We start from the raw sequence: 25,965 nt of genomic DNA on the forward strand, positions 1-25,965 counted from the left end.
TTTCATTCCAGAAATACAGCTGCGTAACGCCAAAAACAGCTGATAATAAAAATGTCCTGTCACAAATGTCAGTTCAGTGTCAGCACATTGTCAGCGGACAGCGATTTGATTGTGTGACTTTGCGGCTTGCGTGCGGCCGAATTGTGGTTTACTTTACTTGCTTGAACGTGATTTGTTTACTTGCATTCAACTCTTTTAAGAGAAAGTTGTGAATAAACACATGTTTATGCTGCTACGTGTTTATCAAAAACAAATGCGTGTTAACTGAGAAGTAGTTAGGCTGTTGTGGATCTTAGGAATTCTAGAATAACAGTAACGAAATAGTGTAGTAAAATGAATACGAATGAGAATACTAAATCGCGATTAAAAAATGATCACATCGTGACTGTACTAGTTTGTGCCATAGCAATACCTCTATCTATGTCTTTATGGATAATTAATATAATATATACTAAATACATAGCTAAGAATGCAGGATTTGATGGTGAGTACTAATTTTGATTACCGAAACTTTCTTCTATAACATAAATTCTAGCTTGTATTTTTAATTACTTAAAATAATATTTTTCTTCTCATAAATGTGTAATTGTGTAGTACTAAAAAAGAGTTGTTAATAATATTCTGCTCTGTACTATATTCATAAAGTTATCATGTTTACATGATCGTTAGTAAGTATATTTAATTGCAGTATTAATAAAGCAAAGGTCAGTTTACCAATGACTACATCACCTGAGAACATATCAAGAAACCTATTGAACTTTATTGCTCAGCGGCAAGGGCCTATTTTCCATAACTGCAGCATTCATTAGCCTTGAACTAGGTTAGGTGCACAGTACACAAGATATTTGCATAACAATATCAATTTGATATTCAATGCATACCACTTATTATAATTATAACTGGGCAGTTGATAATCTTGAAACATGATATAGATGAATATAGCCTAAAATAACACTTTAAAATAGCCTTACAAAATTATAAAATAATAATTATAGGACATTCTTACACAGATTGACTAAGTCTCACAGTAAGCTCAAGAAGGCTAGTGTTGTGGGTACTCAGACAACAATACATAAATTAAATACATAGAAAACAACCATGACTCGGGAACAAATATCTGTGTCATCACTCATATTAATGCCCATACTGCGATTCGAATCCAGGACCATCGGCTTCACAGGCAGCGTCACTAGTGGCCTAGTGGGAACTAAGCCAGACCAGTCGTCAAATTACATGCTTTAGCTTGTTTTACTTACGTATGCTTATTGAACCTGGTATTCTCATACAATAATTTCTTTTCCAGAGCCTGTGGTAATATCACCTGCTCGCTGGATGGCAGCATGTTTCATTCCCATTATGATAGCCTTCTACGGCTACAGGAAAAAAAGCCTCAACCTGAGCGGAGCCGTGCTTGGTTTTTTCGTGGGATTTGTGTTAACACTTAGCAATTTTTGCTTCCTAGCAACACTGTTTACATTCTTCATGTCTTCATCTAAAGCAACGAAATTTAGGCCACACTTAAAAAGGAAAATTGAGGAGGATTTCAAAGAAGGTCAGTTGTGAAAAATTATCAAATGTTAATAAGTAACTATTTTAGTAATTCAACTAGTAATTTAGACTGGTCATATTTTTCATCAAAACGATTTCGACTGGTAAAGCATATTACTTTTTGGCAACCGGTTTTTTTAACCTAATTAGACCCCGCTGAATCCGAATTTGTCGGTTGCTCGATCGAAATCTTGACCGGAAGTGAGATATTTGACATTAAAGGTCCCTTTTTTTAGTTTTTCGTAAATAACTCTTAAACGGAGGCGCATAGCAAACAATTTTCTATTACATAAGTAATTTGCATAAAATTGCCTACAAGAAAGATTCAGTACAATTTTTCACTAGGATCAATATTTAAAGAGATTTTAACACGGGAAATTTAATTATAATCACTTCTAAGGTCCCGTTTTTTAGTTTTTCGTAAATAATTCATAAACGGTGGCCACTATCAAAAAATGCTGTAAGACGTTAATAATCTACACAAAATTTTGAATATAAAAGATTTAGTACACTTTTCGCAGGGATCAATATTTAAAAAGATAATAAAGAGGGAAAGTTAATTATAATAAATTCTAAGTTTCCTTGTTTTAATTTATTCGTTAATAATTTGAAAAGTATGACTCATAGCAAAATAAAACTTATACGTAAATAATAAACATAAAATTTCCTACAAGAAACATGTAGAACACTTTTCGCTAGGATCAATATTTAAAAAGACAAAGCAGCGGGTAAGTTAATTATAAATAATTTTAAAGTCCCTTTTTAGTTATTTGTAAATAACTCGAGAACGGTGTCCCATAACAAAATAGGTTTTTAAGAATAAATTATCTACATAAAATTTCCTCCAAAAAACATCTTAAACACTTTTCTCTAGGATCAATATTTAAAGCGATATTAATGGAAGAAAGTTAATTACAATCAGTTCACAGGTCACTTTTTATTAGTTTTTCGTAAATAACTCGTAAACGGTGGCCCTTTGCAAAATAATATTCTACATAAATATTAAACATAAAATTGTCCACAAAAAAGGTTGTGTACACTTTTTCGCTACGATCAATATTTAAAGAGGTATTAAAGGGGGTAAGTTCAATAATCAATAATAATTAATTTCCAGGTCCCTATTTTCAAGTTTTCGTAAATGACTCGTAAACGGATAAATGGGGGGGGGGGGGCGGGGAATGGTCATTGTTTGGCTATGGGGGGGAGCTTTATCTCCGAAACTACTGGGTTTACCTATAGATGACAGGAAAACCTATTAGAAATATGCAGTCAAGCACGAGTTTAGTTTAGTTTTTGAACCGACCCGACCGTTTTTTAATGGCAATTCACTCGCGTTTCACATATAAAAAATACGTTGTTGAATTTTGGGTAATGTACGGAACCCTTGCAACGCGAGTCCGACTCGCGCTTGGCCGGTTTTTTCCTCTTGAGGTACGGAACCCTAAAAACTAAAAAGAAGTGACATATTAATTGATCGTAATGAACTTTCTTTCTTTAATATCGTTTCAAATATTGATCCCAGAGAAAAGTATTCATTATGTTTTCGTAGAAAATTGTATGCCAATTTTTTATTTACAAACTTATTTTGCTATGAGCCTTATTTTACGAGTCATTTACGAAAACCTAAAAATATGGACCTGGAAATTGATTATAATTAACTTACACCCTTTAATACCTCTTTAAATATTGAACGTAGCGAAACAGTGTACAGAACCTTTTTTGTGGACAATTTTATGTATAATATTTATGTAGAATATTATTTTGCAAAGGGCCACCGTTTACGAGTTATTTACGAAAAACTAATAAAAAGTGACCTGTGAACTGATTGTAATTAACTTTCTTCCATTAATATCGCTTTAAATATTGATCCTAGAGAAAAGTGTTCAAGATGTTTTTTGGAGGAAATTTTATGTAGATAATTTATTCTTAAAAACCTATTTTGTTATGGGACACCGTTCTCGAGTTATTTACAAATAACTAAAAAGGGTCTTTAAAACTATTTATAATTAACTTACCCGCTGCTTTGTCTTTTTAAATATTGATCCTAGCGAAAAGTGTTCTACATGTTTCTTGTAGGAAATTTTATGTTTATTATTTACGTCTAAGTTTTCTTTTGCTATGAGTTATACTTTTCAAATTATTAACGAATAAATAAAAACAAGGAAACTTAGAATTTATTATAATTAACTTTACCTCTTTATTATCTTTTTAAACATTGATCCCTGCGAAAAGTGTACTGAATATTTTTTGTTCAAAATTTTGTGTAGATTATTAACGTCTTACAGCATTTTTTGATAGTGGCCACCGTTTATGAATTATTTACGAAAAACTAAAAAACGGGACCTTAGAAGTGATTATAATTAAATTTTCCGTGTTAAAATCTCTTTAAATATTGATCCTAGTGAAAAATTGTACTGAATCTTTCTTGTAGGCAATTTTATGCAAATTACTTATGTAATAGAACATTTTTTGCTATGCGCCTCCGTTTAAGAGTTATTTACGAAAAACTAAAAAAAGGGACCTTTAATGTCAAATATCTCACTTCCGGTCAAGATTTCGATCGAGCAACCGGCAAATTCGGATTCAGCGGGGTCTAATTAGGTTAAAAAACTCGGTTGCCAAAAAGTAATACGATTTGCCAGTCGCATTAAGCAGGAGAGCGATTTTGAATTTTTTTGTCTAGTCTAATTAACCTAATTTCACATAAAAGATTTTTTATTCACTTTCAGCGCAATACTAATTGTATATTTTAAATTAAAACTCTCTTTAAAAAAAATATATAATTGGGTATTTTACATTGCTAACAGGCAAGACATCCTTTGGAACAATCTATATTAATTAACCTTTGATAAAAAAAAATATTTAATTAGTATAAAAATTGACTATAACTTATAAGTATGTAAATAAATTGTAATGTCTAACTAAACATTTTTATTTGATTAAAACAGGATATCCAAGCAGGACATTTGGGGCATTATCTATGAAAAGGGACCTTATTGACGATGGCGCTTACGCTGCACAGCGTCGCACGGCATTGTATTCTTAACGGAGCATCATTAATAATGGCGTAAGCGCCATCGACAATAAGGTCCCTTTTCATAAATTAAATAATATTTTGTTGACTGATTAGAAGTTGCATAGATAAATTTAGTTGGACTTTGGTTCGACATATTAATATGATATGGAAATAATCTTACTATCATATTCCTCAGTAAACTAACTCCTAATTAATGGGTCATCCATAAATAATTATATTTGTTAGATACTTCATTTAAATAGGTATTATTATGCTATAAACGTAAACACAGTTAGTCTCACCTCTCCAGTATCTAAAGTCAGAAGTTATCTACTCATAGTCTTAAATACCTCGCTATAATGAGGCCAAAGTAACATTTATATACTTATTCTTTTGATAATGCAGTATTTAGTACTTAAGGGGTGGCCACGGTCGCCAGCAAGGTCACAAGTACCTTACTGGTTTCCACCTTGCTGGAGTAGATGGTAATTTGCTACCAAATTTCATTTCGCGCCGGCCAAGGTCAGGCTGACCTTGGAGCGTCGGAAACTTGGTTCCCCACGGTCACTCCCACCCAAGCACTTTAATACCTCCTATTCACAAAGCGTTACGGCAGATTTTATGCTCTACAATTTTTGTTATTGAATTTATTACCATGTTTTTTTTTAATGGATTTCAGGTGGCCAGAGGAACTGGATCCAAGTTTTGTGCAATGGTGGCATGGCAACACAGCTTGGGATACTTTACCTGATGGATGTTGGTGCTGCTGAGAAACCCATCGACTTTTTAAATTACTACAGAGCATCTTGGCTATCTATGGGAATCCTTGGTGAGTTGGAAATAGGTACTTCTGGTAGTCTGAACATCAATATCAGACACTTATAAAAGTTACCTAGTGGAAGTTACCTACCGGAATGACATGTGGAAGCGAGACAGCGCTATGCATGTGTAGAGCGACGTTCCGTTCCCACCTGTCATTCCGTTCGGAAACCGAATGAAAATTCCGTGCGTCTGCTGTTAGCCTAAGCTAAGGCTGTCTTTAGATATGCCAACATCACAAAATAAACAAAAACCATACTATATAGATAGACTTATGTTTGGTTCCAGGGTAGAACTATTATACTCCGTGGGGTTTTAACCTCAAAGCACAGGCTCCAAAAATATCCTAAGCCTAAAAAAGCAATTGTTGATGAAAGCTTGTATTTAAAGTCTATTTCCGTTTTAGGTGTATTCTCCTGCTGTAACGGCGACACGTGGGCTTCCGAGCTTGGCACCGTTTTAGCCAAATCCGAGCCCTTCTTAATAACCTCCCTCAAACGAGTTCCACCCGGCACTAATGGTGGTGTCACTATCATAGGCACTTTGTTCAGTATAATTGGCGGCACTGTCATAGGAATATCGCAGTATCTGGCGATTCTATATTTCTCTGACAAGGCGTCGTGGGAGAACGCGCCGCCCCAGTGGCCTATTATTTTATTTGGAGCCTTAGCTGGATTTCTGGGCAGCTTAATTGATTCTCTTATGGGAGCGACCTTGCAATACTCGGGTAAGTTATATGAGTTGGTAACATTATAGGCATTTTTTTCAGACTGGCAATACACGAGACAACAATACTGAGGGCTTAACGCGAGCACCGAAGTTCGCAAATTGCGGACGCCTTTCTCTTTTACTGGAGTAAAATTAAGGCGTAATTAGAGTGACAGAGACAGATGCCCGCAATTTGCGGACTTCGGTGTTCGTGGTAGGCCTCTTGAATTTGGTTTGCCTGTTAAACTCTTTCATCAGTGCCGGATTTACCACTAGGCTGAGTAGGCTGAAGCCTAGGGCGGCAGATTTTAGGGGGCGGCAAATTTGGGTCAAAAAAATATTTTATGTGCTGTTCAGATAGGGTAGACCAGAATTTATTTGTAAAATTTAAATAACAAGCATAATTTGTCGATTTTGCCGCCCTCTGTCATGTCAAGACCTTTTTGAAGTACGGAACCCTAAAAATGTACCTACCCACCTACCATTTTCTCGAAAAAATTTCGCGCTCGCTACGCTCGCATTTTCATTTAAGCACCTACATTATTTGTGACCCATCTGACTACATTGTAAATTTGGGATGGTCGTCGATTCTTTTATCTTCGTGGTATTATGGGTTCCGTGTTCTTCCTTTTGAAGTACGGAACCCTAAAAATTTACCTACGTACTATTTTCTCGAAAAAATTTCGCGCTCGCTACGCTCGCGTTTTCGTTTACCTAACTACATTTTATTGTGACCCATCTGACCATATCATTGAATGATAGCACAGAACCTAGTAGAACGCCAGCGGTAATGTCCACGCTATCGGAGCAGCTTCCGTCTACTATACGGCTCATATGCGTCTACCGGATAAAAAGCTAGCGATTTCGAGCGGACTCAATGCCAGGCCCGACCGAACTCCTTAGCTATATCCAGCCTGACTGCCAATGCCTCACCTTGATTCTCAATGGCCAAAACCCAGCGGTAACGGCCCATATAAATATGTATCTAGAATGTGACATTTGTGACATTACCTTATATGCATTTTAATATGGCTATGGTGTGTTGTACTATAAAATTAAACGCCTCTGACAGGAAAGTATTTTAAAAAACCTATAAGCGAGGCGGATAGGGGCGGCAAAATCGGCATAGCCTACGGGCGGCAAATGTCTAAATCCGGCACTGTCTTTCATACTGCTGTTCTATATAACTAATAGCAAAAACTTGTTTTGCCACACTACATGTAAATTGTTCGTAAATTTAAACAGGTTTTTCGTATGTTTACAGGGTTAGACAAAGACGGAAAGATTGTTTCGCACTCCTCCAAAACAGTGAAGCATATAAGCGGCAGAAACATTCTGGACAACCACAGCGTAAACCTCATTACTACCGTAATCATGGGTCTACTTATGCCTACTATTAGTAAAACTTTATGGCCAATCATATGATGTATTTAAGACTGGCAGACCACAACAAATAAGATCAGCAGAGCAATGCAATACTGAATACATTATGTCGAGGGCTTTTCTCAGGAACTGATTTGAGAATTGTGCCTGAAATAGACAAGTCACAGTACAGCCCGTACAGTCAACCAATTAAATCTCATGCTACTTGGGACCTTGCCACAATGACGTCGTATACTACTATGAGTATTACAATGAGTGATGTGGCAGGAGGTTGACTGTATTTTGTTTTTGTTAAGGGGAAAATTATACTTTTACTCAAGAAGCAGCTATGTGCAGTAGTTTTTATACCAGTCAAAAATCGAGTCATTGTTTCTAGAATTAATACGCATAAGCTTTTAAGATAACTGGACATTCTTATTTTATAATTATTGAATGTATTAGAGATGCGCCGAATATTCGGTTATTATTCGGTATTCGGCATATTTTTCATTGTTCTTATTCGTCCGAATCGGTTCGAACTGCCGAATACCGAATAAACAATTTTATTAAAGGCCTTCGCTAGTTAGCGCGTATGCACTTCGCGATCAGGTATGAGAAATTTCCGTTGCTTCTCATAAACACGTTATGAGTGCAGACCGCGGACCTGAATGAACTCGTTTTCACCGTTTTAGGCTGTTTTAGCGCAACCGAATATTCGGTTCAGTATGAGCTGAACCGAATATTCGTATTCTGCAAAGTCCGTATTCGGCCCATCTCTAGAATGTACCTACATGTAACGTACTAGGTAGGTACATTTTTTGTTGTTGTTATGGTCCTCTTTGTATACCTACAGTCGAGTTTACAAGCATCTTTACGAGACAAAAAATTATATTACACGCCTCTAAAACACTGACAAAAAGGTCGTGGAATATTTTTGGATATAATTATGTCTTGTGAACATGTTTTTGAACTCGACTGCACTAACTATATATTTAATTGATGAATGTCAGACCTTATATTGTTGTAATGAGGCTAGCTCATGTTATGATTCATTTTTTGAATGGCCAGTTACTCTATGGTGTTCGGCAATTTTGTATATTACCTAGATTAGTAGTTTTACTAAGGCGGAACTTGTATACTAATGTCACAGTGTAAAGAGTAACAGTGGACCGACGCCTTTGATGTTTGCGTAAATGCCGGCACCGCACAAGAAAACAGTAGGGTTGTATTATAATTATAACAGACTTTTAAACTGCCCAAGACTTACACTTGACTTACTATAAGACACGCTAGCCCTATAATTAGTACCGAGCTACTAACAATGGCGATGTATGCAGCTCGGGTGCGCGCGACCTAGCCCTCGCACTCTACGCGATTGCCCTGTCTAGACGGCTTCGTTCGTCGAATGACTACTGTTTTATAGACTGTGGTGTGTGTGGTAATGGCTAAAAATTACATTTTGAATGTTGTGTAGGAACCTAAGAATAACTCTGTAGAATACAAAATAAATTTAAGTAGTCGGTCGTCGTCGTTTGTCTGTCCGTCCATTTTATATTTTTAGTTTAAGTTTTTAACGTTTTTACTTCTTAAAACATTGCCATTCTGGCTTGTTCATAGATTATATGGAACTATTAATTAATTCTCAATCGACTTTATATAATGTTATGTTTTTAATTTGTATACTTTAAGTACTTAATAATTTTGTTGGGTGTTTTATGTTGTTAATAAAGTCAACGTTAAGTTAAATTTAATGTTCTGTAAATGGTTATTATGTTCTAATAAAAATAATACGTTTATTTAATATATTACTCGTTTTTTTATATTTTGGTTTTGCGCGCAAAGAGTAGTATAATTTAATAGGACAGTTGCGACTATTGCGAGTGGTTGCGAGTGCCCGTGATATTGCTACATGCGTCTTTGAAACATCGTTTGTGTAGCCACCCGCACAAATTCGGAATTTCCGTACGGAATAACATGTGGAAGGGAGACAGCGCTATGCATTTGTAGAGCGACGTCCCGTTCCCACCTGTCATTTCGTACGGAAACAGAATGAAAATTCCGAACGTGTGCGGCATAGAAGTAGGATCCTATAGAATGCAATACCCATGCGTCCGTGAGGGACAAAACTTATTAGTTGGTCGAATTTATTTGTTGTCCACCATAATCTACACTAATTACGATGATGAATGTAACTTATCTGAAAGACATTGATTAAATAAAATTGGAAAAGTATAATTAAAAAAAACGATCAATCATAGTGTCGCATTGCGTAAGTTTTGTCTCTCACGGATGCATGCGTATAGCACGTCTATAGGATCCTACCATCTATGGCGGCCAGGGTTATCTGTGGTAAAATTTGATAGCTGACTGACAGTGACAGCGTTCTGCGGACGGAATGCAGCACGGTTTGCGCAGAACAATTTTTCTTTGTTTATGTACGACGACGACGTAATCGTTCTATACAAAAACGCGAGTGAGTCACCGTAACAACACAATTGAAGAAAACTTATTCTATAGGGAAATGAACGGACCTAGTTCTAATTAAATTGATTACAAGTAATTGTAATCAGTATCCATCTTAGGTTCTCAAAACGAAAATTTGGTGTTAATTTAAACACCCAAATGTTAAGTGGAGCACGGAATGTTCTTATAAATTAAAGATGTCTTTGGATATAGAAGAAAGTCCAATAATTAACTCGGACATTGACGAAAATGTGACCAGCAGCAACCGAAACCTGATTGTGGAAGATCGAGGTACATCTAATTTGTTTATGTTTTTAAGTACGCCTACCCTATCCGCTGATCCTATTCAAGGTCACGTTGCAACTTATATTGTACATACTTATCTATTTTATGGAAACAATACAACCTTATCATCATCATCATCATTTCAGCCTATATACGTCCCACTGCTGAGCACAGGCCTCCTCTCATGCGCGAGAGGGCTTGGGCTATAGTCCCCACGCTAGCCCAATGCGGATTGGGATACAACCTTATATATTACTACAATTATTATATAATTATTCTAAAGATTGTGCTATTTATTACTATTGTTATTTTATTAGTCATATAACAGATGTATGTATGTAGGTCAGGGGGTGTAAAGGACGAAATATGATCAATAACTAATGAATTATGCCTTTTTCTATACATTATTCTCATGTCTTTATGCCTAAGCATTTGATATTTGGTAAATATTACAAACTTAAGTGATTTTTAAGCACATTCAGTGCAATACACAATTTTTTTATAACAAGTAAACCGCTTCATTAGTTTTCTACTACAGCCAAGTAAAAATATTAAAAAAAAGGAGAATGAAGGAATTTTTATAATGAAAAGACACCACTTTAATGTTTTTTGTGAATGTTTGTTATTGTTATAAAGTAGAACCTCCATTATCTGAAGCTTGATGATGCGAACTCTCAATTATCCAAACATTAGCACAAATTTGTTGCTCTCTACCGCTGCACACAGGTGCGTATCTAATGTATTGATATGAATATTGTTTCATCAAATGCTTTTATTCCGTTTATGTTAATAATATACATCAAATTTTAATATACTTTACTGTTTTTATGTCAAAAGTTGTTGTTTTACTTTGTTCTTGTTTAAAAAAAACCCACATTTTAATTATCTGAGCTAGTCTTGGTCCCAATTAGCTTGGATACTCAAGGTTCTACTGTATTTAGCTCAGATATTGAAGCTAATTTGTTCTAAATAATTCTGCTTTACTATTTATGCTGCTGACTGCATTCTTGACATGTAAGTTTCTCTATAATTTATCTTTTATATTTTTTTTTTCTAAAAACTATCCTACTGTGGTCTCTTGGGTCACATGACAGAGAATAACAACAAGAAATAGTTGATCCACCCAAATAATCTAAAACAATCACATTACTAAACATTACAACATGTACTCTATTAATGTCAAATGTGTACTCTTGCAGAAGAAACAACAGGATGGATCAAAAGCCGCACAGTTCTCGGCATCATGGGCTTCCTGGGGTTCGCCAATGTGTACGCCATGAGAGTGAATCTCTCTGTGGCTATAGTGGCCATGATCAATTCCACGGCCCCGGTGCCGTCGACAAACGATTCCACGTTAGATGTATGCCCGGCTGGAATACCCGATAATAGTACAGTAGTACCAGTAAGTTTGTCACTTAGTGTGGTTAGTTTAGTTCAAGCATGGAGTAAAGAATATTCAGACATGTAAAGTAGTTAAGTGCAAAATACTGAACTCTGGTTATGACAGCTGGAGTCTAATGGCGTTATTCATAAACAAGTTACTAGCCTGTAACTAATAATCGCTTTTCTTTATCTTTCATTTTGACTTATGTATTTGGCAGAAAGGGATAAAACATAATTTAACTAAATCGGGCCCGTAAAGTTTTATGACTAAGGGGTTAAGGATGGTGCTGCACATCTTGGGACATTTATTTTTTAAATGAAATAAAGAATTTTGTATTTGTTTTGTATTTGTATTGTATTGTATTTATATATTTATCTTTTTGGTACAAGGATGAAGTGCTACTTTGTAGTGTACTTCAATCAGAATAGACTGATGAATTTGTGTGAGTTGTATGAAACATTCATTGAAATATATTGTGTTTCAGAAAACTGGCGACTTTAATTGGTCTGCTGAACAGCAGAGTATAATTCTAGGCTCTTTTTTCTATGGATATGTGCTGACACAGGTAAAACATCTTATAGAAAGTCTTACTTAGACTTTTACAAATAATAACATAATTTATGACTAACATTGAAAGCCACCGATGATTGTGACGAATGTAGCATGAGTGACGAAAGCAGAATAAGACTAATTTAAGAACTTGACGAAAAACGAATGGGACGACCCAAGACGATACCCATGGGAGGTATTGTCTTGCAATTTGGACCTGGCTTAGTTATTCAAAGTTAGCAAGACCGCCTTTCATTAGCACAAAGTCACTGCAAAGGAGGTCAGAAACAATAGAATAATATTCATTGAATATGGAATTAATGATTGATTAACAAACCTATTCCATGAAATTGAATATTGAATTGAAAAATTCAGGCTTAAATCGATTATTTGAATTAGATTAGAGTATTAAACAAGGAGGTGTTTATTTTACCTAGTGCTGGAATATTTCAGTAAAATCGTTTTCCCCCAGGACACCAAATTTACCTGGACGCCGAATTTACAAACGGGTTTTACCCAGACACTTGTCAACCCCAGCAGAACCTCCCCAAACTAGCTCAGAAAAAAAAACAAATCCAAAAATATCCAAGCATCAAAAATCTTATGCTTTTTCCACAGGTCCCCGGAGGCCGTATAGCCGAGCTATTCGGCGGTAAACTAGTATACGGTGTTGGCGTCCTATTGACAGCCCTATTCACCATCCTTAGCCCAATCGCCGCGTACACGGACTTCAAATTCTTCATCGCCGTAAGAGCGCTCGAGGGTTTGGGCGAAGGTGTGACCTATCCAGCTATGCACGCTATGCTTGCTCGGTGGATCCCGCCTATGGAGAGGTCGAAGTTTGCTGCGTATGTTTATGCAGGTAGGCATCCTACTAACTTCTTTAATGACCATTTCTAGCCCAGTTGCAGCCAACGCGGATTACAAACCGTGAGAGCGCTCGAGGGGTTGGGCGAAGGTGTGACCTATCCAGCTATGCACGCTATGCTTGCTCGGTGGATCCCGCCTATGGAGAGGTCGAAGTTTGCTGCGTATGTTTATGCAGGTAGGCATCCTACTAACTTCTTTAATCACCATTTCTAGCCCAGTTGCAGCCAACGCGGATTACAAACCGTGAGAGCGCTCGAGGGTTTGGGCGAAGGTGTGACCTATCCAGCTATGCACGCTATGCTTGCTCGGTGGATCCCGCCTATGGAGAGGTCGAAGTTTGCTGCGTATGTTTATGCAGGTAGGCATCCTACTAACTTCTTTAATCACCATTTCTAGCCCAGTTGCAGCCAACGCGGATTACAAACCGTGAGAGCGCTCGAGGGGTTGGGCGAAGGTGTGACCTATCCAGCCATGCACGCTATGCTCGCTCGGTGGACCCCGCCTATGGAGAGGTCGAAGTTTGCTGCGTATGTTTATGCAGGTAGGCATCCTACTAACTTCTTTAATCACCATTTCTAGCCCAGTTGCAGCCAACGCGGATTACAAACCGTGAGAGCGCTCGAGGGGTTGGGCGAAGGTGTGACCTATCCAGCCATGCACGCTATGCTCGCTCGGTGGATCCCGCCTATGGAGAGGTCGAAGTTTGCTGCGTATGTTTATGCAGGTAGGCATCCTACTAACTTCTTTAATCACCATTTCTAGCCCAGTTGCAGCCAACACGGATTACAAACCGTGAGAGCGCTCGAGGGGTTGGGCGAAGGTGTGACCTATCCAGCCATGCACGCTATGCTCGCTCGGTGGATCCCGCCTATGGAGAGGTCGAAGTTTGCCGCGTATGTTTACGCAGGTTAGTTAAATCAGTCAGGGCATTGAAAGCTTATGGCTCTTCTACACGATGGGCCAGCGGCGGCGACTCCAAGGGACGCAGCCATGCGGTAGAATGAGATAGCAATATCACTTGCTCCCTCTAACGCATAAATGCGTCCCTTGGAGTGGCCGGCGTTGGCCCATCGTGTAGAGTAGCCATTAGGGTATTTACGGATAACGCGCTCTGCAGTGTTGAGTAGAGCGACAGATTTAATAATAGGTATTTAACATTCTAGTTATTTGATTTCTATGCCACTTTATACCATGACATAGTAATAATCAGTGACTATGGCTAGGTATAGGTACAGTATGGCATAGAAATCAAATTCCTTAACTATACATCAGATTATTAATAAACACGCACTGTTCAACATATAAACTCTTGATGTAGCGATGCTACCTAGCAAAGTCAAAGTCAAAAATACTTTATTCATGTAGGCCTAGTAACAAGCACTTACGAACGTTTTACATAATAATATATTATCTTAAGTTAATTATCAGAGCAATTTATTGAAGTTAATATTATTCTATAGTAATATTGGATTATTATACAGATCAAATTTAATACTAAGAATTTCACAAAAAGATAAATCATACATAAATCCAAGTCATACATAAATCCTACCTCAACGGCATGGCCACGGCATTGAGCGACTTGCGACGGCGGCACCGATAACCAAGGCACAGCGATCGGACATCTCGTTCCCACCTATGGTTGTCGCTGCCGCCGTCGCCAGTCGCGTAATGTCGTGGCCTGGCCGTAACAGTTTGTGTCTACTAGTGTTAGACTTTAATCAGTATTAATATTTTCATGATTCATCTTCAGCTTGTTGTCACCATATTGGGCAAAGCCACCATTTCCGGTTCTAAGCTAATCTTATTCACCAGCGATCCGCAATCTATAACCGGCATTTCATTTGAATTTACACCTTACTGCTTAACAATTAAGGTTCCCTTTCCAGGCTCAAACTTCGGCACAGTGATCTCACTACCCATATCGGGGTGGCTATGCACCCTTGACTGGGGCGGCGGGTGGCCGCTTTGTTTCTACCTATTTGGGGGTCTTGGAGTGGTCTGGTTCATCGGATGGATGTTCCTGGTCTATGACTCGCCGCAGAGCCATCCAAGAATATGTCCGAAGGAGATTGAGTATATTACGCAAAGTATAGGACCGCAAGTAAGTTATCATTGTTATCAATATCATTTGGGCTCCTTGGGTCTGAAATATGGTGGCACTTAACGAAATTCCTGGTTGGTTACTGTGGCTATATTAGAGCATACTGGCCTTACTAAGATAATTTAATAGAAGTTAGTTCAATCCTGTGTTACCCGAGCAAAAAAGTTATCAAAATCGCTTCCGAGGTATTGACTACAAAAATCATAACATAACTCTTTTTGACCTTGCTGCAGTCAGGTCAAAATACACATTTTATTCAGTATTTGACGTTGATGTTAATTTTTCAAAATATAAGCTATGAGGACAAACAGAATGTCGCGTAATACCACAGAATAAATAATGGTACTAATAGGTACAGAAGACTCACTCTCTAACAAAACGCGTCTGTTACAATCAGCACAGATACGGCCGCTAGGTGGCGAAAGCGCCACGCGCGGCTTATGGCTAGCCACCAAAATTGGTGTGGAACGGATGTACTTTTAGCTATCTGTAGCAAAGCGACGAAATCGCGGAGTGAGCCACGCGTAATACTTAGAGCCACCCCTCACTAGCGTCTTTCGAGCGTCGGCGTCTAGTCAACTCTATGGCTGCTGCTCGACGCAACGTTGGCGCAACTGTGCAGCGACGCTATTTTCCATAGCGCTGGCAAGACGCCGACGCTGAAAAGACGTTAAGAAGTTAGTTACGGTACCATGTTATTAGCGTTAAGGTAGTTTTTAGGGTTCCGTACCCAAAGGGTAAAACGGGACCCTATTACTAAGTCTCTGCTGTCCGTCCGTCCGTCCGTCCGTCACCAGGCTGTATCTCACGAACTGATAGATGGACAGTTGAAATTTTCACAGATGATGTATTTCTGTTGCCGCTATAACTAAAATACTAAAAACAGAATAAAATAAAGATTTAAGTGGGGCTCCCATACAACAAACGTGATTTTTGACCGAAGTTAAGCAACGTCGGGCGGGGTCAGTACGTGGATGGGTGACAGTGGCGGCGCGTCAAACATATCCATAGGCAAGCCGGGGCTAATTTGGCTTACATATTTCCTTTATAACTCTGCTCAAACGTCCAAGAACAGGCAAGCCGGTAGGAATCGGCTTTTATGGACGCGCCGCCACTGATGGGTGACCGTTTTTTTTTTGCCTTTTTTTGTATTATGGTACGGAACCCTTCGTGCGCGAGTCCGACTCGCACGTGCCCGGTGTTTTTTAAGCACCGCTGTACTCCTGTCCCGCGCCTGCGCCACCAGCTAATGTCTCTACGATACGATAGGCTTTTGATGTACATAAAGAGCGAGCTCATCGCCAACAAACTGCTCCGCAGTTTAGCGAATCTTTGTTTTGTGGTACATTCGCCATCAGATATATCGGAGCGGCCAAGGTGCTCACAAATATCTGAACACGCCTCTATTGTCAAGGCGTTAGAGTGCGTGTTCAGATATTTTTGAGCACCTCGGCAGCTCCGATATATCGATAACAAATTGGAGCAAGCATGAATATTGTAACACTGCTTTAATAAGAAAATGTATGTTAGTCCAATAAACGAGTTCGCGCACTATCAATAGCGAGGAGTGAGTCAGCCTCAACCGCTGACCTCACGTCATACAAAACGATGATTACACGCGAATTCGACACCGTATCGCTTACAAACTAGGCTGTTCGATGCATACATGCATTACATTTGTTATTGACGGGTTAAATTGATTGAATGATTTATTAAATGCCAATCAACTATCTCATTTGCAACTAGAATTTATTTATTGTCGATTGTTATAAAGATCTAAGAAATCAACCATATCAACAAAAACTAAAATAAATATAAGAATCTATTAGAAGAATACAGGACATACATACACAAATTTTAATACTGTTTATTAGACCAAAAACAGAAACAATAAGTATTGATACTGTTGATAGTTATTCAAATGAACGTAGAGGTATTTTAAAGTGTAATGCCCCGAAACATCTGTGTATTTGCTTTAATTTTAATTATAACATAACACATGTGTTTTAGATTTCGATTACACGACTTGCATTGTTAAAATATTGTATGCTGGCTAACTATATAGGGGGCAAAATATAACTGCATTCACGTCACGCCAGGAAGTTTTTGGGATTATACTGAGCAACGTTATTTATGGCACAAACCCCGAAATCGCGAAAAGTAATTTGGCTGTTTAATACATTTTGGCTGGTTTCATAGTTTGTTCGGAGTACGTTCAAGCTTTACTTTATAAAGCTTGAACGTTCAAACTACATCAAAATAAGGATTGAACTAAAACACAGATTAATTTCAATTGCTTCAGGAAGATAAAAGGGGTATGGCCATACCATGGATGAAGTTCCTGACCTGTGTTCCGCTGTGGGCTATTTTAATCGCACAATGCGGGCAGTCCTGGCTGTTCTACACGCAGCTGACAGAGCTGCCGAGCTACATGAACAATATACTACACTTCGACATAGTGTCTGTAAGTAACCAACGAATAACGTATACGTGTCACTAAAAAAAAGGCTAGCTTACATATAAGTAAGATATAACCTAAGGCAGGTAATGCCCGGCAGGTAAGTACCTATGTGCTTTTAAAACATTTGATGAATTGCATGAAAAAAGGTAATGCTATTCGTTTTGCAAACTAACTCAGCATTACTGTAATTATTAGACCTTAGCGCTTGAAGTTCAGATTACTCGGGAACTGCTACCAATTAAAATAACTTTACACTAATAAGTCTCACCAGTAATATTGGCACCTCACATAAAGGGGACTTTTTCAAACTTACCATTCCCACAAAAATAGTCACTTAAGTAAAACTTGTCCGATTTCTAAGACCAAGTTTGCCATAGATTTACTATGCGTACTTGATCTAACAAAAGCGAATAGACTACCAGTATATCAATGTGAATCATTGGGCAGTCTAACAATATGAGGCACTATTCAGTGCCAATCAGTTTATCCCTTTAGTGCATAAGAACTATAAGAAGCCATAATATATGTATGGCAGTTATATATTCAACACTATTGATAACTATTAAAGTTCAAATTTAAACAAATAATTTTATATGACATGCATACGTTTTGTTGTGTTATATTTCTAACCACTATATTTTTATACAGAATGCCAGGTTATCTGCAATCCCGTACTTCACGTCGTGGGTGGCCGGTATCATCATCAGTATCTTCGCCGACTGGCTGTTGGCCAAGGGATTCATCTCGCGGCTAAACAGCATGAAACTCTGGAACACAGTCGGTAAGAATAATAGTACTTTATATAACTATTCTGCTATTTTATTTATATGAATAACACGGACCCGGAGTTTACAATTTTGTCGGAGGGGTGCTGACCTGCGGTGAGTGCGGTCGTGCATTCACTGCCAAGATAGGCTACGTCAGTCACTTAAGAGCTCACGATCGTCGCTCTCAATAACTAGTACAAACCCAGTCGCCGTGGCCGAAACCGGCCAGGACAGGATGATGATGATATTATGTGAAACTGTATCCACAATTACAAGTACTCACTTACCCTGATCACAGAATAAATAATAGTACTAGGTACAGAAGACTCACTCCCTAACAAAACGCGTCTGTTACGATCAGCACAGATATGGCCGCTAGGTGGCGACAGCGCCACGCGCGGCTTATGGCAAACCTCAAAATTGGGGCCGAACGGATGCACTTTTAGCTACCTGTAGCAAAGCGACGAAATTGCGGAGTGAGCCACGCCTGCCCTGATTGACAAAGCAAAAGCTGTAAAACTGTAAAGTAACAAGACAAATGAACTTCAATAATTCGGGTCATCCGTATTATACAAGGTGTAACAAAAATATTGGAAATCTGTTTAAGGACATATTTATATCGTGTTGTTATCAGGAAAAAGGAGAAAAAAAAATTGACGATACGGAATATACCCATAATCGGATCGGTACACTGTAAATGAATTAAATGCTACAGCCTCGTTTGCCCGCTACCGTAGACGCTGCAATTTAAATTATATGTAACCATTCTATAGTTTGACGGTTAAATCTCCTTTTACTCTGGTGTTCGACTGATGTAAAATATAACATGACACTAACAAAATGTAACTGTTTTCAGCCGCGTTCATCCCTGCGTTTGGGCTGCTGGGCATAGCCTGGGCGGGCTGCGACCGCACCGCTGTAATGCTGTTGCTTAGCATCACCTCCGCCTTCGGAGGCGCAGTCTACGCCGGTAAGTAACCAGCGCATTCTGAACCTTACGTCATTATAATAAAGTTGACACCGTGGTAAATGGCGACCGGCTCAGACCAAAATTGTTTCCTCTTTACATCGGTTGTCAAAGATTCTCCTTGCCAGTAAAAAAGATTAGTACTTTAGTACCACTGAAAATCCTCAACATGGCGAATGTAATGTATTTGTGTAATAGGGTATGGACTGTATTTAAAATAAATTATTTTACACCATGCATGAAATAAAGCACCAGAAGATTAATAGAGAAACCTAGAGAGCAGTTATTTTAGACACTATTTCTATCTTAAAACCCGTTATAAAACTATAAAGAACAGGTAATTTGATTGTGACGTCACATGCTAGTCATCATCATCATCATCATCATCCTGGCGTCAATCCCGGCTGTGCCCCCGCGCGGGGCGCGAGGACCCGGGGTCCGCCTTCCGACTCCTTCGTGACCACTTTGCCCGATCTTCGGCATCCCTAGTGAGTCCGTTGGCACGCATGTCCTCCTTGACGACATCAAGCCATCGCTTCTTGGGCCGGCCTCTTCTTCCCGTACCGGGAGGAGGCGGCATGGCCAGGCATTTGTTACCCACGTAACTTGCCGGTCTGCGCGAGACGTGGCCATACCAACGAAGGCGACACTCTTGCAGTTTGTCTGCGATGTCACGGACGCCAAGACTACCCCGAATGTGGGCGTTTCGGACGCGATCCTTGCGTGAAACTCCGCACATCCACCGTAGCATCTTCATTTCCGTGACACGCAGTTCCTGCTTGTGCCGCTCTAGTAAAGGCCAAGTCTCGCTGCCGTACAGAAGGGCAGGTCTAATGATGGTCTTATAGACCTGTCCCTTCAACTTAATCGGCATTTTGGGGTCACAAATAACCCCAGTCATCTCCCGCCATTTGACCCAAGCAGCGGAAATTCGGGCTTTGACGTCGCTGTCGATGTCCCCGGTAGTGCTAAGTACAGATCCTAGGTACTTAACTTGATCCGTGCGCTCGACCATGTCCACGCCTATGCGGACGGGTAGAGGATCTGTACTATTGCAGGCCATGTACTCTGTCTTCGCCACATTTAGTTTAAGACCGCCGTTCTCCAGCGACCCCCTCCATCTGTTCACACGCTGGACAAGTCGGCCCTTATCAGAGTCTGTCAGCGCGATATCATCAGCATACATGAATAGCCACGGTGGCTGCTCATGGTAGTCTCGGATGCTGGCTGACAGGGCGTCTAATATCACGCTAAACAGAAACGGGCTGAGCACAGAGCCCTGATGTACTCCAACAGTGACAGAGAAGGGGTTGGTGTCACCAACAGCGGTCCTGACTATTGAATCAGAATCGTGGTACATGTCCCGGATAGTGTCAATATAGGCCTCAGGTACAGCCTTGGACCGCAGCGCCCACCAGATCATCTCACGAGGGACACAGTCAAAGGCCTTTTCCATGTCCAGAAACAGGAAATGTAGAGGCGTGTTCTTTGCTCTGTATCCCTCCATGACGTCACATGCTAGTGTTTCATACAAATTCCATAGTAGGAAAATCGTTTTGACAGTTCGAAAAAGAAACTGATTTGACTAGTAGTCAAATACCCTATTGTCAGAAAATAAATAAATAATCAACATTGTCGTAACTTCGCAGGTAATCAGATGAACCACATCGACCTGTCGCCTCAGTTCGCGGGCACGATGTATGGCATCACCAACGCAGCGAGTAATCTCTGCGGGTTCCTAGCGCCATATGCCATAGGTCGCATCATCAGTAGTGACCAGGTACGTAGTAGAGATTGATTCATATCTTTCGCTCGCAGTGATATGTATCACTCATTTCGCTTATTTATTCGTTCATTTCGCTCAGTATATCGTTTACGAGTGAGTAGAGAGAGATGTCAATCAATCAGATACATGCAGCCATAAGTGCGACCAAGATGGAGAATGACGCGTTACGAACCCGCCATGTTTTCCCGACACCCTCCGAATTCTTCCGAACCGCTCCTAAACCTATTCGCATCGTCTCGCTCGCTCGTCACGCTCGGCCGGCTCATTCGAATCAGCTGCAGCCCCAATATCATCCTTCGTGCATTACGATAAGGTTCACGGTGACGCGCCGCACAAGATATGCGTGGCGATCAAATAGTTAAACTTCCTAGTGGTTTTTTCTGGTGTGGTCTGCAACCTTGTAACAGTCGGTTTTTTTTTCAGCAAACGCTGGGCCAGTGGCGCGAAGTGTTCTACTTGGCTGCGGCCATTGACCTCGGGGCCAATCTCTTCTACTTATTCTTCGCTAGCACTGAGGAACAGGTATTGTTTTATCGTTACTTAACCTAGTAACTGTACTTATGAGTTGTGCCGCTTAACTTCTAACTCGGGTAAATCCATTCGACCCTCTCAGCAAATATCTCTATTACCTTTTCTTAATATCAAAATCGCATAACCTGACAGATGGATTTACCCGAGTTTGAAGCTAAGCGACTCGAAGCGAAGCGAAGGTTACAATCGCTATCGCTTCGACAACGAAAAGCATTATGTCTCTATCACTCTTCCATATTCGCGCGACAGTGACAGTTGCGTTTCGTTCGCTACGGAGCGTTAACGATTCGGAACCTTTTGCGATGAACTGACGAATACGAATTGGTAATCTGTATGCCCCTTTAGTTTATTATTTATTTATTTGAACTTCATATGATGCTCCTAAAGAGTTATTAATGTGATTCCATTTTCCAGGACTGGTCACTGCCGGAAAGCGACGACATGACCGCCTCGGCGCCCGTCGAGAGCATCATGTACCCCGAGTCGTAGGGCTTCGCCTCGTTCCACGCCGGCGACGCGCAGGTGACACTCTGTGCGCACACTTAGCAGAACACACGAGTTAGCCCTTGTTACGGCAACGTCTAAAGACGCCACTGTTTTTGTCCAACGGGTCAAAAGATTTACAAAACCACAGCCGGGCTAGCACATGATTGGGGCGACAGTATCTCGCCGCGAGATAAACTACCCGTCCCTCTTTAATTAATACAGATAGAAAAGACGGGTAGTATATCTCGCGGCGAGATACTATCGCGCCAATCATGTGCTTGTCCTACAGAAGAAATAATAGTATGTGCTACCGTACAGAAAGGACACTTCCTACAAACCCGAAGTTTGACAGCGGTTCAGGGTCGAATCATGCTATCCCTTTCTAATATATGGCACCACCCCTTTCGGCTATTTAGGGTTGTCAAAATTAAAGTCATTATCTTATCTGTGATCGTGCACGCACAAGGAAGTCAAGTGGTGCCAACCCTTATAATTGCTCGGAGCAATGCTGAGCCGAACGGAGCTGAGTTCGACCGAAGTTAGGAGTGTCTCCCCACTGACAAAACTAAGCTCAGCAGTGAAGCGCTCTAGTATTAAGGGTTGTATTCCATTTCTTTGTCCAATGTGTATTTTGTCTCATATTTTGCTTAATGAGATAGTGAGACGCAATGATATTGGACAAAGATATTGGACAGATGGAATACCACCCTAAAGAACGAAACGTTGACTTTATTGGTATTAGCGGCAGAAGCGTACCATCGACAACTGATAATTATTTTGTAAATTTTACAACCTTACTGCAAAGTACATAAGGGTGGTATTCCACCTGTCCAATTGCATTGCGTCTCACTCTCACATTAAGCAAAATGTGAGACGCAAATAAAACTGTGAACAAATATTGGACAGGTGGAGTACCACCCTAAACCACCAATCACTAAGGGCCACTTGCACCATCCCACTAACCCGGGGTTAACCTGTCAAACCGTTAACCCAGTGTCAAATTGTACTGGTAACCATGGTTACTCCAGGTTTAACCGATTAACCCAGGTTAAAGACTGTATCGTTAATTATAGGGACAACTACCTAGCCGTTTTTTTTGGTATTATATTTTTATTTCAAAACTACACATGTGTTCAATTAGTGCTTTAATAAGGTACACATTTTGTCCTAGGAGCTCGACGCAAAGCATATGGTTTGGACGAAATTTACCCAATCCTCTCGAGTAACAATAGCGAGTGCGGACAAATACTAGAAGAAAAATTGCGGTATGCGAACAAGACAATATCACACCAAAAAAAAATCGTACTATGTAAACAGCAATTACACATGATTCGTATAGCGAAACATCTGGACATAGTCTAAGCATTTCTTTTCGTTAAAAAAAAAGTTTAGGGTCTGTGCATGGTGGCCTTTTAGAGAATATGGCATGCTACTTACGACAACTATGACTTTGACATCTAATATAACTATCATGGAGCTTTTCTATCGACCCGCTCTAGCGATGGATTAACGCCATGAATGTCCGTTAGGCTTTGGTTTTAAGTTTATTCTTCTAGCGGTCTCCGTCATGCATCAGAAATTAAAGGGATTCCAAAACGTAGGGTGAAAAATCGTTATTATGTAAAAATAAAAATTCACCACATTTATTCCGCAGCTGCTCAATTGAATAGTCATGAAGAGGACACTTAGATAACATGTTTTGGCAGCCTATTAACCTGTTGTTACTTTAAATCGTACCAAAGTGTCGGTGAAATATTCTCAAATCCAGCTCGATAGGCTTGTCCGGACTTTATTTGCTATACGGTATTAAAAGCATCATAAAGTCCCTAAAATAAAAAAAAAGTCAAACCTTCTTAAATCAGATATAGCTTAAAAATACCCCCAGATCAAACTCTTAGAACACAGTAATACAAAATAATACACATGCCAACAGTTAGTCCAGGTTTAATCTGTCCCTATACTTAACGATACAGTCTTTAGTAAGGTGGTGCAAGCGGCGCCAAGTGTGCTGTTTGTCTATTGTCAAAATTACATAAGTGCTTTCTAATATAATAACAATAATAATGACTCTTAAGAGTATCAAGTGACAGCTAATTTATATAATTAAATGCTTATGACTTAAATTTGGCCACATTGATATATAAAAGTGGTTTAGTGAATTTTAGTAATATTTGAAAGTAATATTGATACCAAATTATTTATCATTTATTATTATGTTATTATTTAACCAGTTATGTCAGAGCCGGAAGTCAACCAGTATTAAAGTAAAATTACGCGAGTGCGTAGACATGCACGTGCGCGTGCGCTGATTTGTTAGAGCCGTGAACGCATACGTCACGCAAGCGGTGTGACGTCTCTCACAAGAATCTGTATTTCACAACGCACACGTATCCGGTGTGCCTTAACCTTCTGAACGCCAGACGGCGAAGGAGTAATCCGTGCCGCGGACGCAAGGAAATCGCGATTATTCAAACGAAATTGAACTTTACTGTGTCTCGTGTAAGTCCCTATTGCATTGGCGAAACTGTCGTTGGCGTCCTTGGCAAGAATTTCCAATGACGGCCACAACCGACTGTGGCGGTCAAAAGGTTAATAATTGATACCATGTCTTCGATATTGCGTATCACATTGTGCACCTATATTTCTATTATGGCTATAGGACTATTTACCCACTCTCACAAGTTCGCAATCGCAACACGAAAATTACTTAGACCAATAATGACAATTTATTATTTAATAACTGCTAGGTGCTACTGTACAATACTGTTGTCAGATGGTCTGTTTAACGTTAACTACCCTATCGTCGGCACCCCTCCAATGGCTGGCACCTTCAACCTTATTTTAAGGCAGAAGTTGCGACCTTCCCATACAACTAAGTGTACTTTTAAATCGTCGGATAACAAGCAAAATTCACTAACTAACACCATTGAAATTATTGGACAATAAACCGTGTTACAAGTGTAATATAGTACATTGTTACTTTAAGTTTTTGATAGTACTTAGTGACTTTTGCTTGTCACCCGACGAAATGCTAATCATTAGATGGTTTACTGTTTAAATGGAATGGCAATCATGTATTGGATGTATAAATCTAGCGGACTGTGATTTTAATGAGACTAAGTAAAGGAATTGTATATAAGGTATTGTCAATTGCTATTAATTGTGTTGCTATTATATTAAAAATACAATTTAAAAATTGTCAATGACGATACCAGTTTTAAATATTGTGTATTCAACAACCAAAATGCCGAACCAAATGTTTTGATTTTTCCTATAATTCCAGTTTTCGGCTTAACGTATTTGATTAGTATAATAAAAATAAAAAACCAAGAGCGTCAGGGTCATTTAACTTTTCTTGGCGTTACCTGCCCGAAAGCAATTATTACTTCTTTTTCAATAATGATTATGATTATTAAAGCCGTGTCCTTAAGGCCCCCCCCACATCTGGCGTCTTTCGAGCGTCGGCGTCTACAATTCTATGGCCGACGTCGACGCAACGTCGACGCAGCGTCGACGCAAATGCGCAGCGACGTCATTTTCCATAGCGCTGGACCGACGCCGACAGACGCCGACGCTCGAAAGACGCCAGATGTGGGGGGGGCCCTAAGATTTCACCTATCATACATACGCTTCTAATTGCTACAAAATTATATCCTACAAATCGTAGAGATTCGTAAAAATAAATGAATCGGAAATCGTCATCATGTAATCAAGTCACAAGTTAATGTAATTTGACCCATACATGAATCGTGTATGAAATATCATTTGATATTTACCAGTTGCTTTTCGGTGAAGGAAGACATCGTGAGGAAACCAGACTAACCCCAATAAGGCCTAGCTTCCCTTCTGGGTTGGAAGG

The 25,965-nt window shown here is 39.5% G+C and overlaps 2 protein-coding genes across 2 annotated transcripts; both read left to right on the forward strand.

Moving 5' to 3' along the window:
* Positions 1–136: 136 nt before the first annotated feature.
* LOC134670290 (transmembrane protein 19) lies at positions 137–7,564 on the forward strand. The gene is made up of 5 exons (XM_063528035.1): positions 137–484; positions 1,304–1,552; positions 5,244–5,393; positions 5,790–6,110; positions 7,356–7,564. The coding sequence occupies exons 1-5, from the start codon at positions 334–336 to the stop codon at positions 7,514–7,516; spliced, it is 1,032 nt and encodes a 343-aa protein (XP_063384105.1). The 5' UTR covers positions 137–333; the 3' UTR covers positions 7,517–7,564.
* A 2,276-nt stretch (positions 7,565–9,840) lies between these two features.
* LOC134670291 (putative inorganic phosphate cotransporter) lies at positions 9,841–22,243 on the forward strand. The gene is made up of 11 exons (XM_063528036.1): positions 9,841–10,207; positions 11,401–11,603; positions 12,070–12,150; positions 12,753–12,996; positions 14,894–15,108; positions 17,411–17,572; positions 18,218–18,350; positions 19,193–19,306; positions 20,953–21,083; positions 21,513–21,611; positions 22,035–22,243. Exons 1-11 carry the CDS (start codon positions 10,114–10,116, stop codon positions 22,107–22,109), a joined length of 1,551 nt encoding a protein of 516 aa, XP_063384106.1. The 5' UTR covers positions 9,841–10,113; the 3' UTR covers positions 22,110–22,243.
* Positions 22,244–25,965: the final 3,722 nt, after the last annotated feature.

The sequence above is a fragment of the Cydia fagiglandana genome, chromosome 13 (assembly GCF_963556715.1).
Source record: "Cydia fagiglandana chromosome 13, ilCydFagi1.1, whole genome shotgun sequence".
NCBI lineage: Eukaryota > Metazoa > Arthropoda > Insecta > Lepidoptera > Tortricidae > Cydia > Cydia fagiglandana.

Coding starts and splice junctions, on each gene's coding strand:
- LOC134670290 (XM_063528035.1), top strand. CDS start 334: ATGAATACGAATGAGAATACTAAATCGCGATTAAAAAATGATCACATC. Junction 1,553..5,243: donor TGAGGAGGATTTCAAAGAAG/GTCAGTTGTGAA, acceptor AATGGATTTCAG/GTGGCCAGAGGAACTGGATC. Junction 6,111..7,355: donor AGCGACCTTGCAATACTCGG/GTAAGTTATATG, acceptor GTATGTTTACAG/GGTTAGACAAAGACGGAAAG.
- LOC134670291 (XM_063528036.1), top strand. CDS start 10,114: ATGTCTTTGGATATAGAAGAAAGTCCAATAATTAACTCGGACATTGAC. Junction 15,109..17,410: donor CGCAAAGTATAGGACCGCAA/GTAAGTTATCAT, acceptor CAATTGCTTCAG/GAAGATAAAAGGGGTATGGC. Junction 21,084..21,512: donor GCATCATCAGTAGTGACCAG/GTACGTAGTAGA, acceptor TTTTTTTTTCAG/CAAACGCTGGGCCAGTGGCG.